At 40.6% G+C, this 19,976-nt stretch overlaps 1 protein-coding gene across 1 annotated transcript; it reads right to left on the bottom strand.

The window, feature by feature from the left end:
• Positions 1–2,615: 2,615 nt before the first annotated feature.
• On the bottom strand, positions 2,616–19,691 carry LOC142854008 (calcium-activated chloride channel regulator 4A-like). Its single transcript, XM_075979151.1, has 9 exons — positions 19,583–19,691; positions 14,188–14,406; positions 11,752–11,979; positions 10,683–10,860; positions 9,462–9,568; positions 7,248–7,463; positions 6,434–6,701; positions 3,892–4,062; positions 2,616–2,902 (listed from the first exon to the last, which is right to left on the bottom strand). The coding sequence occupies exons 1-9, from the start codon at positions 19,604–19,606 to the stop codon at positions 2,616–2,618; spliced, it is 1,698 nt and encodes a 565-aa protein (XP_075835266.1). The 5' UTR covers positions 19,607–19,691.
• Between the last annotated feature and the right edge of the window lie 285 nt (positions 19,692–19,976).

The following is a 19,976-nucleotide window of genomic DNA, read 5'->3' as shown; positions in this document are numbered from 1 at the left end:
CTCCTCGTTTGCCAGTGACCTGGCCAACCAAAGGCCTACCTCTTTGATTTAATTGCAGTAGGGCGATCTGCTCTCCTTATTGCACGCCTGTCCCCGCCGCTTGCGTCTGCCGCTGCTCCGGTCCCCCAAAGCCTCTTCCTGAATGCGGTGTCACTCTGCCGCATCTGGCCACCACGCCGCTCCGCCTCTGTGTGCTCTGTGCGTCTGGCCGTCGCGCCGCTCCGCAGCATCTCATACTTTGTTTTCATTGAAGGATTGTGATACCTTGTTCTCATGGGAAGATTGTGATACTTTGTTTTCATTGGAGGATTGGGATACCTTGTTCTCATGGGAGGATTGTGATACCTTGTTCTCACTGGAGGGCTAGGAATACTTCCTGCAATGAGAATCTTCTCTTCTCAGCCCACTTTCTTTCTCTCTTTAGCTGATCTTATCAATAGGCTTGAGCTTCCTAGGTGTGCCTCTGAGTGACGGGTTAAAACAAGTCTATGACATATTTTGCTTTTCTCTGGAAAAAAGTCAATAGACTTTAGTTTCAACCATTCTTTTTTAAGATGAGCGAAAAAGTGCATAGGTGTTTATATTGAATTGAAAGACAAATAGGTGGAATCTGACTTTTAAAAAGCAGTATCTTCCTGGGCCCAGTGAGATGACTGGGAGTAAAGACATTTGCTGCCAAGCATGACAGCCTGGGTTTGATCCCTAGGACCCACAGGACAGAAGGAGAGAACCCATGCCCACAAATTGTCTTCTGATAGCCACATGCATGCAACAGCACACACACACAGTGCCATAACATTATATATATATATATGTATATATATATGTATATGTGTATGTATATACACACACTCACATGAACACATTCATGCATACGTGCACATACATACACAAAATCAATAAAATAAATAAAAAGAATTAAAATAGCATCTTCTGTATCCATGAATGGCAGTAAGTATGACCTTCACTATGATAGTGTACAGTTGCCGATTTTGAGTTACTGTAATACCATTAGCTTATATTGATAACACCAAGACCACATTAATTTTTTCCCTATAAATATTGCTGATTTGTTTTTTTATGTTGTGTCTTGACTACTTACACAGATACTGTTAGTTTCTCCAAGAAATTTGAAGTATGATTTCAGAAAACTTTGGCATCAGAAAAAAAATACAGAACTAGAGATCAATATAAAAACAGTTTTGTCACCATTTATTTTAAGTGAATAAAATTTTAAATTTGTAGTTTTTCATGAATGGGTGTACTTATAAACATTCTTTTAAATCCTCTTGAAACTATTTTTGAGTTCATGATCACATAGGATGTACTTAAAAACTCAGAAGTATCCTTTTATTTATGTTGCTTTTAAAAACGATGTTTCAGTGTTTGATGAGGACCTTCTTTTCTTCAGGACACAGACAGTGGCACTTAGAATAACACAGACAACTGCAAGGGAGCCGACCACAGACAGCACGATAGTGGAGACACTAACTCCAGACTGTGGACTTTCACCAGGACTCCCGGGACTGTCAGGACTCCCGGGACTGTCAGGACTCCCGGGACTGTCAGGACTCCCGGGACTGTCAGGACTCCCGGGACTGTCAGGACTCCCGGGGCCGTCAGGACTCCCGGAGCCATCAGGACTCCCGGGGCCGTCAGGACTCCCGGGGCCGTCAGGACTCCCGGGACTGTCAGGACTCCCGGGACTGTCAGGACTCCCGGGACTGTCAGGACTCCCGGGGCCGTCAGGACTCCCGGGGCCGTCAGGACTCCCGGGGCCGTCAGGACTCCCGGAGCCATCAGGACTCCCGGAGCCATCAGGACTCCCGGGGCCATCAGGACTCCCGGAGCCATCAGGACTCCCGGGGCCATCAGGACTCCCGGAGCCATCAGGATTCCCAGGGCCGTCAGGACTCCCGGGGCCATCAGGACTCCCGGGACTGTCAGGACTCCCGGGGCCATCAGGACTCCCGGAGCCATCAGGACTCCCGGGGCCATCAGGACTCCCGGAGCCATCAGGACTCCCGGGGCCATCAGGACTCCCGGAGCCATCAGGACTCCCGGGGCCGTCAGGACTCCCGGGACTGTCAGGACTAGCATCTGCTTGAGGGATGAATACTGTTACTTGTGCGATGTTGGACAGTTCTGAACTCAAATCGCTTCTGTCGACACTTTTCATGGCAATGAATATGTAGGTTGCATTTTCTTCTGAGATGTTTTCTGGTTTGAAGGCAAAGGTTTCCTTGGAGTTGGCCTCCTTTGGTAACAGGTCAGTGGTATTCACTTGAAGAGCCTCATCAAAATTGTTTCTTAGGGCAGTAATATTTTCACTTATTCTTATGATATACTGTTGAGCTAAGAGAAATGTTATGGGTTAGTTGCTGCATCTTACCATGTTAAATTTCTTTGTAGTTATTCTCAAAAATATTTAACATGTAAAGTATGCTCATATCGAAAGTCTTACCTATTTTTCAATAAAAACTGTCTGACTTTTAATCACTTGCATGAAAAGCAAGATCTTCTTAATAAATTATAAAGTATCAGATCATAAAATTCCCACTTGGCTGAGTTCTCAGTGAGAAACCACTCTCACTTGTAACCTGTCTGCTATTGCATCACATTGGACACACCTCACCTGAGTCAAACCTGCATGACTCTTTGTTCTTACCTTTTCCAGTATCAAAATTATCTCCCGGTGCTGTCCATGTTAGGCTGATCTCTTCCCCATCAAGCGCAGCCTGAAGGTCTGTGATTTGACTTGGGGGGTACAGGTCAGGCAAAGGACCAGATGGAACATCAGATACGATAAATGCACCTCCAGATGCTGCTCTGCTGAAATTCTCCAGGACTGGCTGAGTAGCCTCTGTTGTTTCAGGTCGTGGTGGGTTCCCTTCAATTTCACCTGCATTTAAAATTCTCTAGTTTAAACTGCATGAAACTGAGCTAGTGTTTTTGGAGTTTGGTCAATCAACTTCCTGACCCTACCTGTTTTTCTTTTTTTCTTTCCCTTTCCCTTATATAGCTGGATTTTATTATGTGCTACAATCATAAGCATTCAATTAATGGGAAATGTCTTCCTCCAGAATCCTTACCAAGATGTTATCAAATAAAATTGGACAACAACTTCCTTTGAAATGAAAACTTCACTGAATAAGAATGCTATGTAATTTGTTATATGAATTAACAAAACAAAATAAAAATAAATCCAAAACCAAACAAGGTGGCATTAAGTTTAGGCGAGCCTCAAATGCACTTAAGTAGGCAAGGTTAATCTTGAAATCCTTGTCCTCCTGCCTCTGTCCCCTAAGTGATGGGGTCACAGGTGTGTGTCACCATGCCTCACTAGTATAAGCCTTAAGAAAAGTATTGCTTTATTCTCAAGTCATTTCCGATTAGAAACGCGTCTAGAGAAATCAATGCCAGTTCTATCCTTGACACTCAGATGACATCCTTCCTTCCATGCTGGACGTGCTAAGGAATGATGCTCCTGATTTACTCCATTGCTTAAAAAGACCCCCAAAGTCACAAGATAAGGAGCAAGGAAAGGAAAACTTAAAACCATTGAAGCTCATGGAACCCAGAGGACAGATTTTCCCACTGGCTGGCACTGCAACTCATAGTATAGTGGGCTGCTTCCTTTATCCTGAGCTGAAAGGTTAACACATCATTGTTGACATGGAAGGGTGTTCCACACTAACCTAATAATAGCTGATACGTTTTCTGTGTCTACTGTTTGTGAGACTTAGATTGAGTTAACTCAGAGACAATTATATGAAGATCTCATTCTAGAAATGGGGAAAGTTATATTTTGAATTGTAAAATGTTTGGAGCCTCCATCATATCAAATTGCGAATATTATTCCCTGGGTTTATGATAATGTGAGTTACTTACCATTCACTACCCAGCCCGGGATGTAGGCGGCTCTACTTGACGGATGCCGTAAGCTTTTCCTGGCAGAATTTGTTCCTCCGTCAGCCCGCACTTTTAAGCTGTATATTCCATTTTCTGAATAAGCTGTGAAGTACCTGGAGTAGACGCCATCATCCTTGAAAGTATCAGCCCCTTGTTAAAGATATAGAGAAATAAATTACAGTCATGGTAACAAATGAGGAGCTGGTGTATCAGCCCCTTGTTGAAGACAGAAAGAAGTAAATTACAGTCATGGTAACAAATGAGGAGCTGGTGTGCTTTCCAACCGCACAGGGGCTGCTATGGGCATATTCTTGACCCTCATTTACTATTTCACATTTGAATGGAGTATATTTCCCTCATGCCCTGCCTAAATAATACATTATTGAATTGTATATCCTGTGGAATGAACACATCTGCATTCATGTAACACGCTTATGCACAATGATAATTGCATGTATATAATAAATATTTAACGTCTATTTTTCTATGTCCTACAAACGTATACAGAGGCCATAGACTCTTCTTACAATTTCTCTGCCAATTGGTTGACTTTCAATTTTCTTAATTATTATTATTATCATTTCAAGGTCCCTGCTACGGTAAATGCATCTTTATGCAAGATTTAATTGTCATCACTTATCATAGGCAACTAAATATACTTATTTTGCTTCATAATAAATAACTTCTGTGTTTCTTTCCTTTTTTTAAAAGTCTGTGTTCTCTTGTTTAATTATTTCTCTAGTCCAACATAGGAAAACCCATTTTCCCACTGGAATAAATACTTGGAGGATCTCAGAAATAAGTACACTCATGAAATTATGAGCATTGAAAGTCACCTGATAAGTTGTGAACTGTATTTCCCATTCTAATCAGAAGAGGAGAAAATAAGGCTCTTGCATTAGCAGTCTCTGTATTGCTCTAGAAGCCTGGGGATTTTTAGACATGCAAATTTCCCACACTATCTATGGCAGCACCTCTGCTAAAAAATTCTCTTTTTAGCAAGTCCTTCAGATGATTCCTCTGTATAAAAAAGTGTGATGATGCTTGCATCAGCTATTGTTAGTCAAAGTCTTATTTGTTCTTCCAGTAAAGGCATTTCAAATTAGCTTATTTCCCAATGAACTAAATGCTTATCTTCCTTCAATAAATGAAGCAAGAATCATGCAGTTATATTCAGTGTAGATGGGTTTGTGGGACTGCAAAGAGGTGGGAGGTAGTTGTAGAATTACCATTGCAATTAAAGAAAACATGGAAGTCAATCCAAGAATGTTGGAACATTTCTGCCTGGCAGCTTATCTCAAGAGCTGGGCATCATGAGGTTACCTCCCTCCAGCAGAACTTCCTGTGTCTATGTGCCCTTGTCTGGAGAATGTCCCTGGGCCTGGAGGACTGACCTCATCTGGAAACAGCCTCTAACCCAGATGCCGGCCTCTCTAAACCAGATGCCTGACTTACCTTTAGCGTGAACCCTGAGATAGATCCCTGCTAGAAGGCTCCCTTGCTGCACATATGGTAACTAAGACTTGTGCTAGGTAGGAGCTGGATGATCAGAGTGTGCCACTTAAAGCAAATTAGGGTTTGTCTCCAGGCTCCCCAATCCTATATATTCCTTATATACTGAAATAAAGTTGAGCTGATTCACTGAAGACTGTCTTCTGGAAGCCTGTCTCTGTTCGTGCTCATGGGTCTCATACAAAGCTTTCTTTCACCACTACTGCCTCTGGGGGAGAAAGAGGACCCCCCCCACAATGACAGTCAAATATAGCTGAAGACAAAATTGTAAGATGATATATTGCAAAATGCACTGATAGACAACTTTACTAATTCCAGTGTAGACCAGACTGGTTATTTTGTTCACTGACTTCAACACAAGGTTCCATTTACAGAACCCACGGAGTGCAGTGAGTGCCCCACTCACCCTACAGACCGGAGGACAGAGAACAGCCAGCAAAGGTCCTAGCTTCCTGCCAGTGAGACCTGGCATCTGATGCTGCAGAGCTAAGTCTTCCTCTATGTGGTGCCTCTACCTTCTTCCGGGTCCTGGCTCTCATGACTAAGTGCTTTGTTTCAGCTGTGGGGACTCACTCTTGCTTCTCTCCCTTTCCCTGTCAGGATGCCAGGTTCTGTACCCCTCCCACAAAATTATTTGTGCATTGTCTTGGATGCTTTGACAATGCTTTCTTGGTGATGCTCCTCCAAGAAGCATGTAACTGGAATTCTTGCTTATCTTCTCAGTCTTTTGCATGAGCCTGTCTTAGCTGGAGACAGGCATTGCCTGCAAAGATTACGAACATGATTTTGGCAGCAGATGACATTTATTGAATGGTTATCAAGTGTGAGACGCTTGCTAAACACTTTGTAGGACTTACCTGATTGCATTTCCTGCTGGCCTTGCTATTCATCTAGAATCTGTCTGTCTTAACTCATCAGGTTCCCATCTTGTTGTACCCACTGCCTCAGGAACCATAACACACTTTGAACTATAACAATATAGGCTTATCCACAAAAGGCTGCGGCTTACCTGCACCATTGTCCAGCAGCTCGAGCTCTTCGATGATTCCACTATTCGATTCTATGATAGCTGTCACGTGGGCTCCGATGATGGGTGTGTACCCTTGTAGAACTTCTGCATAAACGATCATAGGGCTGGGGAAACTGCCGGTGTCTCTGTTCATTTTAGCATTTACAGTGATGGGTGACACAGAAGAACTTGCTGCTCGGGAGCTTACTGTAATTGTTAGTATTTCTTGGTCTGATTTGGCTTCAAGGTTGTAAGTCCAAGTGCCCGCCTAAATATTTCGATGGAAACATGCAGTAAACATTTAGACTCTGACTATATTGTTTTTCCATTATGTGATTTTAAAATAGATCACAGAAGTTTTGTGGTTTTACAAAGATCTTAATTCTTTGTAAATTGGAAATGGTTCAGACAGGGAGCCCAGATAGTGCTGAGCATGGTGTTCACCTTCTGTGATTTCTCCATTGGAAAACAGTGCCCTGATAAGTCTGCCTTGCTGTGCCCTCATTCTTTGGCCTCAGTATCAGAGAGTCTCTGTTTCCGCGAGAATCAGTGAGAAAAGACGGCACACCGAATCACACAGACTCTTCATGTTTCTTCCTCGGTGTTCTCAGATACCTTCCTTTCTATCAACCCATAAATTCATTTTACCTTTACCTGGACATCACAGTTTTTAGGATTTCACAGGTAATGAAAGTATATAAATTTTATTTTCATTTTGAAAATGGTAAAATTGTTGGCAGTCATATTCACAATGACTTTAGGGCCTCTTTGGGAAAATATTAGTTGAGGGTAAATTGAAAAGCTAGTGGCTTACCTGAGCTATTCCTGGGATACTGAAATAGGCCATTTTGGAAGCTGTGTCCATTGTGAAATTTGTGATTTGTGTTCCTTTGGGATCCCATAGAGAAATGCCAGGAGCTGATCTCATCCATGTCACAAGAAAGAAAGTGTCCTTTCCCACGGTGCTATCAATTACCACAGTGCCATTCAGCCAGTGATTGTTGTCCAGTTTAACTCCTTTACTTTCAAGCTGTTTAAATACAAAACATACAAACAACAATCACAACAAAACTTAATGACTACAGAAGAAAATGGTTTTATTCTTCTGTCTTCTCCAGATAATTCTTTATATTTGCTCTGGAAGTCATCTTACAAATTCTTAACTACCTTAGAGTTCTCTCTCTTTTCCTCTCCCTCCTTCTCAAAAAGGGTTCTTATGTTGTCATGCTTGACCTGGTCACCCTATGTGGTGGATTCAAATTCCTAGCATTCCCCTTGTCTCTTCCTAACAACAGATTTGCCATCTTTCTGAAGTCTTCTTTCTATACGACAGCTACAAGGTTAGAAATACAGGGGCTGAAAAAAGGACAGGGTATAATAGGACATTCAAAGGGGAAACATCAGTTGGAGAGTTGAGGCTGTGATCCTGCTATGTGTTCTTAGCTTTCTGGGAGAATGCTCGTGCTGAATTTTGGCATCAGAGGATGCTAAAACCCACAGAGGGTTGGTCTAAGCTATGTGTATATGTGACATGCTTACTCATCTGGCTGATGACCCAAATTACACTTGGGGTAATTAGAGTATTTTAATTGAGGCAGAGTAAAGGCGTCCAAAGAAAAGCAAAGACAGGTAAGAATCTGGGATAGGACACTTGTCTAGTGCATTGGAGACTTTAGGTTCAGTTCCTAGGAAGACGAAAAAGACAGTTGAGACAAGCTTTCTTGGATAGATTGTTAAAGAGAAATCTTTAAGTAATTTTTTTCACATAAGATTGAGGGTGAAGCATTGCACATGGAGTCTGTTCAAAAAAAGGAAAACTGGTTGTGAAGGATAAAATCCTGGGAAAAGAGAAAACAAAAGCCAGGTCTTTCTCTGAGAGAAGACATAAAGGAGTGATTCATCTTTGTTGAAAGCTCTTAGCTGAGGAGAGTCAACATATTACATTATTTTTAAAATCACAAAATTGCAATTGCGTGTTTATCATGTAAACATAATGTTTTGAAACATTATAAATGGGCCAAGAGCTAATTAACACAAGCATTTTCTCACTACACATTGAGAATACTTAAATTCACTTTCTAATCTATTGCACCAAATATGATATGCATGCTATCAATTATAGTAGTCATTATGCTTAATAATACATCTCCTGAACTTATTACCTAACTGAAAGTTTGTATCTATTTCCTAACATCTCTCTGATCCTCACATCTTACCAGTTGATGCTTATTATGGTTTTTATTCTTTTCTATCAATTCAGCTATTTTAGATTTCAGGTATACATGAGACCAGACATCTCATCGTTTTATGCTTGGCTTATTTCACCTAACATGATGTCTTAGGCTATCCAGCTTCACCCATGTGTGTGCTTCCTAGGGGTGTCATTTTAGGAAAAATAGAATGTATCATTTCTACTCCATCCCAACCTCAACCCCAAACAGCTTCAGTCCTAATAGAAAGAAAATTCTTTCAAGCATAACTCTGTTGCCTAAAATTTTGGTCCCAGGTTAAGCAGGCAAGACTTTAAATGGATTTGGAGTAAATATGAGTGTGAATGTCACCCACACATTTTGCCTCTTCTTCAGCAAGTCTTTGAAAACAAGGTCATTTTGGTCCCACAATGGCATTAAGAGAAATGAATGTGGGGCACAGTTTTTCCTTTGTATTCCAAGCACCACCACCAAACCCAAATTCCCATCGACTCAGATGATTGTACCATGCTTCCAGCTGGTCCCCTTTTACCTTTGTTATTTTCACCCATCATGTATATGAATACAGCTTGGCTTTGAAAATTTGTGCTTTCTTTTTGTTTTTCTCTATTTAAAAACTTACCGCAGGTATCTCAAGTGAGAAAGAAGGAATTTATCTCTACTCTTTCTACACATTAAAAAAGCCACCACCTAAAGTTTTGAACATATCTTATCTATAAATGTCTCCTTTCGCATGGTTTCACGTGTTCTGCCCTTGTACCTTTTCTTGGTTATGGCAAAAACAACCATAAAACCTCTAGGGATGGGAAAACGCTGACCTGAATTGACTTCTGGGTGACATCAGCATTTTCTGAAGTAAGAGCTCCAAAAGCATCCATGAGACCATTGTTCTGGGCTACATCTGTAGAACTGTCAAACGAGCCTCCTACAATGTGAATGAGTAAGTTTTTTTGTTTTTGTAGAACACGTGTATTTATCACATTTTAATGATTAACAAGGTAGCAGTTAAAATAAAGTCAAAGTTTCCATATAGATCAAGTAAATTTTCAGAAAATCGTTAAGATCATCTCTGAAATGTTAATTGACTATAATGCATCCTAACTGTGAAGCAAAACCCACCTTATTGCCTCAGTATAGAAACCTCTGTTGAATGAGGTTTGTCATTTTGTTGTTGTTGACAATGAAAGGCACTACAGTTGTGCATATTTAAGCTCACAGATTTTATACAGTCCTTTAGGGGAATTATTAACCCTTATCTACATCATTTAGATTTTTTTCAGAAGAAAATAGATTAGAAGCAGAGAATTGGAAAGACGAAAGAGTTGCTGTATTGAGGTATCTTGCCAACAACTGGAGCTGTGGAGATGAACTGACAAGCAGTGGAGACAAGTTCAAAAAAAGCACTATTGTTGGTTAGAGTATTTGTGACAAAATAAATTGTATAGATGGCCATAAAAGTGTTTGAAGTGTTAAGAATTTGTATAGCAAGCCACAAAAAGCAAGTGTATATATCTGTTACCATGAAAGCTAAATCAGTGTAGTAATTGATACTTGTATTATTGGCTCTGCATTCTCTACTGTGTTTAAGAAGGTACTAGAAGTATGTAATCAGTTTCCACCACATATGTATATTAAAATAGCAGTCACCACAGTTAACGCTTATCAAGAAATTTTGTATTTTCTCATTGCCTTTTTTTCCTGGGGAAAAAAAACCCACACTTTGTTCAAGTCCCAGCTTGGAAACCTCCACTTTTACAACATGTTGGGAACATGGAAGGCTTGTTTGCCTCAGTTTAACTCTATTCTATGCTTTTGCTGTTATGAAGGAGTGTGAGCCATGTGTTTGGATTGACAGTTTTACGTGCTTTTCCAGTCTATTGAACTACGAGGTAATGAGGACAGAGGTTGTGTCTGTTTGACTTTGTTCTCCAATCCCTGGCCTGACTTTTGCAGAATGAAGCTTAGAAGACGTGGTTGAGCATCAGTTCTATATTCATATACAGCAATTGGAAGTCTGTAATATGGAGATCGTGTTTCACCTGTTAGATCGCTCATGTTTTTCACAGCGTGCTCATAATTTGGTCCCAAGGCAATGAAGTGAACTACGGATCCGCTCTCTTTCACCTCATCAACACACTCTTTCGCAGTGCTGTCCTCCCCATCACTCATCAGCACAATTTCAGCTCCATTGATTTCGAAACCTCCAATTTTAAGTACCTGCAAGCATAATTCAGAATACCATTATTATACTAGATCAGCTATCCTGAAGGAGAATTTACAAAAAGAAGTTGAATAGAAAAAGTGTAAGAAAGAAGAGATAATTTCTATTTTAGAATCATAGAATTTATACTCAATGGTCCTGGGAGAGCACAAACATATTATTTTTCTGTCTCCTAAATACAGGGGATATTTGTTCAACTGAAAGATAGGTGGGCTCAGGCATCATGAAAAACTCCCATGACTAAATGACAGAAGCATCTGAAAAACCCAAGCAAATAGATATTCAAAATATGGACTGCATTTTCTTCCCCTGATACACTCTGAACAAGTCTACAGCATACAAAATCAGTTGTACATACAGCCAGATGCATTAAATATCAATGTTAAAAGGTAATAGATTCTGCCAGGTGGTAGTGGCACACATCTTTAATTCCAGCACTTGTGAGGCGGTGGCTCATGAATCTCTGATCTGAGGCCAGCCTGGTCTATATTTCAGGACAGCCTGGGTTACATAGAGAAACTCTGTCTCAAAAATCAAAAGACAAAACAAAGCAAAAATGGTGATGGACTCCAAATTAGAAATCTTTTGGATACTTAAATAAATGTTCTAAGCATGTTGAAGTGAGAGTTATTTACATTTACTTGAGACAGGGTCTCATGTTTCTCATGCTATCCTCAGATGATCTAGCCAAAGATGACCTTGAATTTCTGATCCTTCCAAGTGCTAAGGTAACATATATCAAAGTTTCTCTTTTTTGTGTGTGCTTTGTCTTAAGCCTTTTGAGATTATTTATGTCAAAATGAGGAGGCAAGTAAGAACAGCAGCTTCACAAAGAAAGGCTCTAAAAACAAAACAGAGAACAAGATGCATTTGCAGTAGATTTTCACCTCGAATGCACGTCGGATTCCACTGCAGATGGAGGTCCCTCCACCGGCACTTGAAGGCAAGAGTTCCCGAAGCTTGCTTCTCTCAGCATCACTGTTTATTTGGATCATCTCACTTTTAGTAGTGGCCTGGCTATTAAAGTGGACCATTCCTACCCAGGACCCATCTTCAATGATCTGAATTAGAAAATATTGTGCTGCTTGCTTCAATCGATTGAGGCGATCAGAAATCTGATTGAAAAATGATAAGGAGAAAAAAACTAAGTGATTTTCAATTGGGTGGTAAGGGCAGACCTCATAAAAGGGGTGCATGAAGTTTATTGGCAAGAATGGTCTATAACTATTAATTTGTACTGTCAAAGAAAGCAATTGTAATTTTTTAACTGGTAAATATATGAAGTGTGGTTATGTGTAGCATGGGACACATAAGAAGGGGTTCCCAGTCGCTAACTCCCCAAGTTAAAGGTGCAGCTTGCATCGACACTAAGGCAGTGACTCTCATCTTAGTGGCACAATTCCCACTGTGGCCACTCCTGTTAAAATTTATAACCTACAGTTCAAACCCCAATCAGACTTTCCTGGTCTCCAAACACAGCTGAACTGACCAATTCAGGATGGAGCAGTCTCCTCAAGGGTGAAATTTACCTGAGTTCCAGGTAATTCTGAGAAGGTCGGTCTGCCCTGTCACCTTCTGCTAACCTTCCCCACTGCTTCTCCTCCAGTGGGCTGACTGCATCGGCTTTTTGCTAACTCACCAGCAATCATCTCTCTTCACTAGATGAATACCTGGAAGGCACACTTCATGCATTTGTTTTCTCTAGATCCTCCTTGCAACCCATACCCAAATTTGCTTGGGACCTTCTTGAACCAAATCACAACAAAGCCCCTACATATCCAGAGCTTTGCTCTACCTGCTTCTCTGTTGTTTTTGTCTTCTTTCTTTTCTGTTTTTTTATTACGTTTGGTTTGTATGGTGAGTGTGTGGCTGTCCAAGGATACTTGTGCCACAGCACACATGTCATGGAACACACGCAGAGGTTAGAGGGCAGCTACAGTGAGTCAGAGCTTACCTTCCACATTTGAACCCGAGTTTGAACTCAAGTCGTTAGGCTTAGCTGCGAGTGCCTTTACCCACTGAGCTGTTTTCTGCCATTATTATTACTATTATTATTATTATTATCTTCATCCCACCAGCCCGGTTTTGCCTTTAACCTGAATCTACTAGTACCCTGTCTGGAGTAGGCTCCTCATCTTTGAATCAGCAATCTCTTCTCTTGTAAGACATTTCTAGGACTACTCACATGTGGGACTTCTGAGCATTCTTTTGTCTTTCACAAACCCTCATGTTATTGAGGCTCATTTCACCAATTTCTATTGCTCTTTGCCCTTTCAGCAACCACCTTCCCTTATCCACTGAAGCTTTAATTTCTGCTTTAGCATGCCCGTCCCTTTGCCACTGTGCAGTCATTCTGAATACTTTATCACATGACATCTGATTATTTGTCACACAAATGTTATGAACTCTGGATTGGATGTGGTTCAGGTTCCTAGTAGAATTCTTGCTCTGACTAAGAGAGGCAGATGCAGTGTTGATAGAATATTCAGAAGTAGAGATATGCAAAAGAATCAGCAGCTTTCAGTACCCTACGAGTCCAGTCCTTCTCCTGACAAAAACCAGCCTCTCTCTTAAGTTTTAGATGGCAGGATTGATGTAGGCAGATAGGAAAGGGTGAGGGGAGAGAAAACATTACTAGACTATAAAAATATCTCCTTGTTTGGTTTGCTTTCTAAGACAGGCTCCCACTGTGCAACCCACAGACATTGAACTTGCTTAGTCTCCCAAATTCTAGTATTACAAGAACATACTTCCACAGCTCATCCAAAAGGAACTATGGACTTCTCAAGAACATGCACCTCTGTTTTCAAAGTCTAGCACAATGCCTGCTATTCGGTGCCTGATAACAGAATAAAGGAAAGACTACATGGAGCCATTTGTTCTTCACGGTGATGCTGTTCTTTTTATGTCTGAGGAGAGCACTTGAGCAGCTGGGAAATAACAGGATACCATGTTAGGCATTCTGCTCATTGATCTTGTCGCTTAAGCTGAACTGGAGTCTAAGCACACACTAATATACAGCAGTCTCATTTTTCCCTCGTGTGGAGGATCCATGGTTAAAAACAATGTTATTTCAATATCGTGTTCCCACTAAAGGGAATTCCTTAGGTTAGCTGATCTTAGATGCCTTTCTCTAAGCAAAATATTTTTTCAATATCTTTCAGGTTATGATCTCAGGAAGTAATAGTACTTTATGACATCATACAGTTTTTAAAAATCCACATAACAAGTAGTGTTGAGGGTTTTTTGTTTTGTTTGTTTGTTTTTTGTCTTTCAGTTATCCCCATTCCTACCCTATAAGACAAAATGAGACATGAACTTACAGTCATACTCCCAGACACATCAAGAACGAGGCATGCGATTCTCTCATGGATTTTCAGCAGCGAGAAGGTGGGTGGAGAGGGTGGCGTGTCCATGGGCACGTTGTCAATAAAATCCTCAGAACTGCTGATTACGTCCCATGTGCTTCTCTGATTGCACTTTTCATTATGTAGACTTGGAGCCTCTTGGTTATGGTTTTCATCTTTGCAGAATTCAGTCACCTAAAAGTGTAGTAAAATGTAGAAAATTACTATTTCATGTACTTAAAAAACAATCTGAAAAAATAAAGCGAGTGTATGTTTGGTGTTAGGATGTCAAAGTAACTAAGCTAGAAAAGTGGCAGTAGTTGATTCTTTGCTAAGGTCCAGGACCTCACTAGCCATGGAAGCTGGTGATGTTGACAGTACCAAGCTTGACTCAAATCCAATTAGACAGCCGTTGGCCGCCACCAACCTGTTGAGTGACATTATTGCACCTTTATGCTTATCTTGCCATGCTGGTCATTGTCCTGACTCATAGGTGTTGCAGTTGGAGAACTGTTTAATTGCTTCCCTCCCTTGGCAGCTTGCATAGTTTTTTTCTGGAACCATAGAAGTTAGACCACAGGAAAGAGGCTCTTAGGTTAGAATCAGCTTAGGTCATCTGAGTCCTATGCCCTGAATGTGTGGTGTATTCAGCAATAGGGGCTAATTATCAAGGTCTGAAATGTAATCAAGGGCTGCATCAGTAATATATTGATTGGGCTGCCCTGACCAATCACATGGTACTGGAGTTCTTGTTAGTCTGTGGTTCATGTGTAGGGGCACTGCTAGCCCGTGTCTTAACCCCTCCTCTCTCTGTGTGTATGTGTGTGTGCACATGTGCTTAGAATCTTATATAAATAAAAATATGAAATAATATGATTTCTTGAGTCTTAAACAACCACGGTGCGACTTGTCTCTTGTCCCTCATCCTTACATCCACAGATAGATGTAGTGGTACTTCATCAAAGAAGTCTCTTTTTACAATAATGGGGTCCATCCCAAAAACCACAACTAGATACAATGAAGAGATCAACAGATCTTGTGGAGCCTAGCCCCAGTGGATAAATCTACATCACAGCTCCTGCATCTATTGTTGTTGAATATTTAACTATGTAAAGATGTGTTACATTTGTCTATGTTGTGGAGTATTACTTTAACTGTGTAAAGGTGTGTTACATTTGTTTCAGATGCATTTGTTTAATTATAATGATGTGTTGGTTTGTTTCACTTTGCCTGCTGAATGGCCAACAGCTAGGCAGACAGAAGGATAGATGGAGCAAGCAGAGAAAATAAATAGAAGGAGAAATCTAGGCTTGAGAAGAATGGGAGAGAAGGAGAAGAGAACAAGGGAGAGAGGTACATGCCTGGGGCAGAGTCAGGTAACTGACAGCCAGATATGATATGGAGACAGTGGGAAAGTAAAGAAGAAAGAAAGAGAGACAGACACACATACACACACACACACACACACACACAGAGAGAGAGAGAGAGAGAGAGAGAGAGAGAGAGAGAGAGAGAGAGAGAGAGAGAGAGAGAGAAAGGGGAGAGGTAAAGTTCCGAGGCAAAATGTAGATAAAGAGAAACAGGTTCAGTAACAAGAGCTAGCAAGAAAGAAGCCTAAGCTAAGGTGAGCATTCATAACTAGTAATACATCTCCACGTCATGATTTGGGAGCTGGTTGGTGGTCCAAAAGAAAAAGCTTGCTATGATCAGGGAATATTTTGAAAAGGAGGTAGGAAGATTGTAAGATTACAAGAGTCAGAATACATGGAAGTCTGCGGAAGTCTCTACTAGAAATGGCCACATAAACAATACCCAGACAATGGCAACTTCAAGGGACATGTTAATGTGGATGTGGAGGACCCAGACTTTCAAGGGCCCTACCCCTAGTCAAAGAACCACAGGCAACTGGTGGTTTCTGGGAGGAGTATTAAAAACTTATTTTTTTTCAAAAACAAGTCAGGTGGTGGTAGCACACACCTTTCATCTTAGCACTGAGGAGGCAGAGGCAGGAGGATCTCTGTGAGTTTGAGGTCAGCCTGGTCTACAGAGTGAGTTCTAGTACAGGCACCAAAGCTACACAGAAAAACCCTGTCTCGAAAAACCGAGAGAGAGAGAGAGAGAGAGAGAGAGAGAGAGAGAGAGAGAGAGAGAATGTATTTAACAAATATGCATTACTCAAGTGAAATATAATTAACACTGAAGTAGATTTAATATTATAATAGTTAAGAACAATTAGCTAAGTATTAATGTACAGAAGTGCTAATAATATATAATAGCAGATAAGTACTTACCGTGTATCATTGAACTCTACATCAATATACTTATTTCTCATGTCATATTTAAGATCAACTGTATCTCAAGTGATTTATGATAAGTAAAAATCTTTTCCCACTTTATAGTCTTATTATACAAAAGGTTCTCAATTCAGGAGATCTAATTTATGGTTTCTCACAATGTTTATGCCACTGAGGCTATATTTGAGATGTGGCAAAGTGTGCTTCAAAAATTTTTTCTATGTGAGGTTCAACATAATTTTTATATGCTGAGGCCTTTGGCTCATTTAAACTTAAGTTTTGTACATGGAGATGGATATGGATCTATTTTCATTCTTCTACATGTTGGTGTCTAATGAGGCCAGCATTATTAGTTAAAATGCTTCCTTTTTCCATTTTCCTATCTGTAAGGCAGACTTAAAACTTAAGAGGAGGATAGCTTACAAACTTTTAATTAGATATCCAATGGTTAAAGCTCTAGTTATAATATTCTTATGGGAGACCTTGAGCCAATAGATAAAATTCTTACAAAAAACAGTTTCCAATATAAAGCTTAAACAGACTGCCTAACAGGTACTCAAACAGGTAAAATATAAATCAACAGGTAAAGTATACAATAATCAATAAATACAGTATATTAATTATAATTCAGCTATGGCAAATGTGTATATTAAATATAAAACTTATTCTACAACAGTTTTGCTAGTTAAGATATTAAACTCTTAATTTAAAACAGTAGCCTGTCTGATACAAAAGGACAGGATAAAAGCTAAAAAATGGTTTGACAAAATATTGACTATAATCAATGTTTCTTATACTAAATAATAGATTCATAAATAATTTTAAAACTGATTCCTGGACAATTGCCTTTACTCAATTCAAAGGCAAAAATCTTTTCCCAGATGATCATTGCTACAATTCACACAACTGTATTTTGCTAATGTTATAGCAAAAAATCCCTTAAAGAATTTTATGCTAAATTTTACAAATGGCTCTTCCAATAAAAAAAACTACATATATGGTTAAAGTAAAAAAAATTGTAAAGCGTAACAAAACTCCTTAAAAGCAACTCATAAAAGTTGCAAGCAGATCTTGATGCAAACGGGTCTGGCGTGATAACACCAAGCTAACCTTTACTAAGGCAAGGTGGAAAAGCCCTTGCAATACATTATAAAAAAAACCCGACCTATATATATTTGGGGTCGAGGATATGTTTGTGCTTTTTTTCACAGAAAAAAAATAAAATCTGGACCTGGATGATGTCGAGGCTGCGGACATCCCACAGAGGAGTTCCAGAGGCAACTGGGGAGAGGTCCTTGGTCTGGTCTTTCCTGTCCCCAAGGAGAGGAGTGCCTGATAACAAAACCTGCTATGCCACTCTGCAGGGTGTCAATTCTGCCTCCAGAGTCCAGGGAGACCTGACCCGCCTGAGATAATTGTTAGGATGTGCTTCAGATAGCTAAATCCAGCTCACCTCACCCAGAAATCCCACCTGCCCGGAAGCACAAATGCTGAGCTCCTTCTACAGTTTAAACTCTGTTTGCTTTGGAGCTGAGATGCAGACTAAACATCTGTTTTAATCTTTGGGACACACAACTCATTTTAATTAAAATACTAACCCCTCTTCACTTAAGAAGGGGAAAGATTGGGGTTCTTGTCACTGTTGCTCAGAGACTGGAACTGGTGGTATTTAATAACAACAATATCTGTCATTGTACTCTTACTAGAATTGACCTAATGATACTTATAACTACTTATAGATGTTGGGAAAGGTTTGACACACGCTGTAAAGTGTTTGGGTTTAATGCATATGTTAAAAATTTTAGATTTTGATCCTTTTTACACTGCCCTAATTGTTGGCAGGCAGCACACGTAATTTTATGTGGAGTAGGCATTTAGAAAGGAGGATACCTAAGGCCAGACTAAAAGGTAAATACTGGGTTTAAAAATAAACGCCCTTTCTTCTTGTCTGGAAGATGGAGTTATTGGTGCCCAAATTATATCATTATATTTTTTGTTTGAGGAGCTCCTCACAGTCTTTTCATTAATGATAGATGCAGGGGCCCAATGACGGGAGTTAGTGTGGATCCTCGCCTAAACAGCACACCATACAGAGGTTGTAGAAACCGGCTCAACATGGCATGGTGCCAGGCATGAGAAAGTGCCCTCCACATGGCCTAAGACAGGGTGCCCTGTGATCTGCTTACTTTAAATCTCGCTAGATACCTTTTATTTGAGGAGCTCCAAGGACGGGTGACTTGTGGCAGGACATTCCCCAACCTAAGACAGGGTACTGGGAATCCTAAGACGGGTAAGGGGAAAAAACACCTGGTCCCCACTCGACCTAAGAATCATAACACACCCCTCTGTTCCCAGGAGAGGTAAATTGCTTCACCATTCGAGAGAAGGGTCTCTCCTTGTCCCAGTCCCTTCTCCTTTAGATCTGACACCATGGTTGACTCTGACCTGGTACCCTCCACTTAATAGCTGCCTGTCTTTATAAAAAAGGGGGGGGGGAATCTGTCAGGAGCCAATTTCCTCCTAAAATCATTACAGGAACCATCACCCTGGGGAGTCTGCAGAGAACCCCACACCCCTAATTGTGTTAAGAATCGTTCTATTGACAGAGCCTACCCCACACCCAAATTGGCTGTTAATGTTAATCTGTTAGCGGAACCCGCCCCACATTCCAAACTATCTAGAGAACTAGGTGTGTTATCTCCTAGTTGTGACTTCCTGGCCTACGTGACCAACGAGGACCATGTGACCAACGTGAACCACGCGGCAAGAGCCCAGGCCCCTGTGCCCACCCCCCAACTCCTTACCCTATATAAGCTGTACCCCATCTCTAATAAATGGGGGCTCTGAAGCATGGCCTCCTTCTTCTCTCTCAGCTCATATCTTACAGATAGTGCCTCTGCGGGACCCTGGAATAACTGAACTGCCAGGCGGGTTACAAACCCCTAGACTAAGTAACCCGCCAAGGCAATCAACAGCCTAGCAATGTAAAGTGCCTAATTTTCATCTGAATCATCGTTATAACTCTAAGATGAATGAAATCAGACAAGTCACTCTGACACAGTGACAGGTGTACTTACAGATTCGATGCTTTGCATGTACATTATGGATGCCTTTTCTGATTGATCTTTATCAAGAAAGAATTGACAGTCTCCTTCATATAATTTTGTGGTGGAATTAGTTCTGCAGTTTCTGTACGTACAGCTGTCTCCTTGGCATCTTGGGACCGTATTCATACCGGTGATACCTAGAGTACACCTAGAAATATAGATGTGAATCTTAGAGACAGCAGGCATTTATTTGAAAAAGTGGTCTTGCTCACACTGAGTTTGTGATACAGTATTTCTTTTGTATCTGCTATGACCTTCCCACACTGATGGCAAAGGTTAAGGAGGGCATCACAAAACTACATGTTCTCTGGTTATTCAAGGAGTATCATTTTATCCGGAGGAAAATGTGGCTGGAATCAGAGTG

Source organism: Microtus pennsylvanicus, chromosome 7, assembly GCF_037038515.1.
Source record: "Microtus pennsylvanicus isolate mMicPen1 chromosome 7, mMicPen1.hap1, whole genome shotgun sequence".
In the NCBI taxonomy this organism is placed as follows: domain Eukaryota; kingdom Metazoa; phylum Chordata; class Mammalia; order Rodentia; family Cricetidae; genus Microtus; species Microtus pennsylvanicus.
The sequence above is the reverse complement of the archived record's forward strand: the minus strand, read 5'-3'. Positions and strand labels throughout refer to the sequence as shown.

What these genes read in the sequence shown, in the direction of transcription:
- LOC142854008 (XM_075979151.1), bottom strand. Translation starts at nt 19,606, where the DNA reads ATGTACATGCAAAGCATCGAATCT. An exon ending in ATGTGTCTGGGAGTATGACT is followed by an intron (nt 11,980 to 14,187) that starts GTAAGTTCATGT and finishes TTTTTCAATCAG; the next exon opens with ATTTCTGATCGCCTCAATCG. An exon ending in AAACATGAGCGATCTAACAG is followed by an intron (nt 9,569 to 10,682) that starts GTGAAACACGAT and finishes TTCACATTGTAG; the next exon opens with GAGGCTCGTTTGACAGTTCT.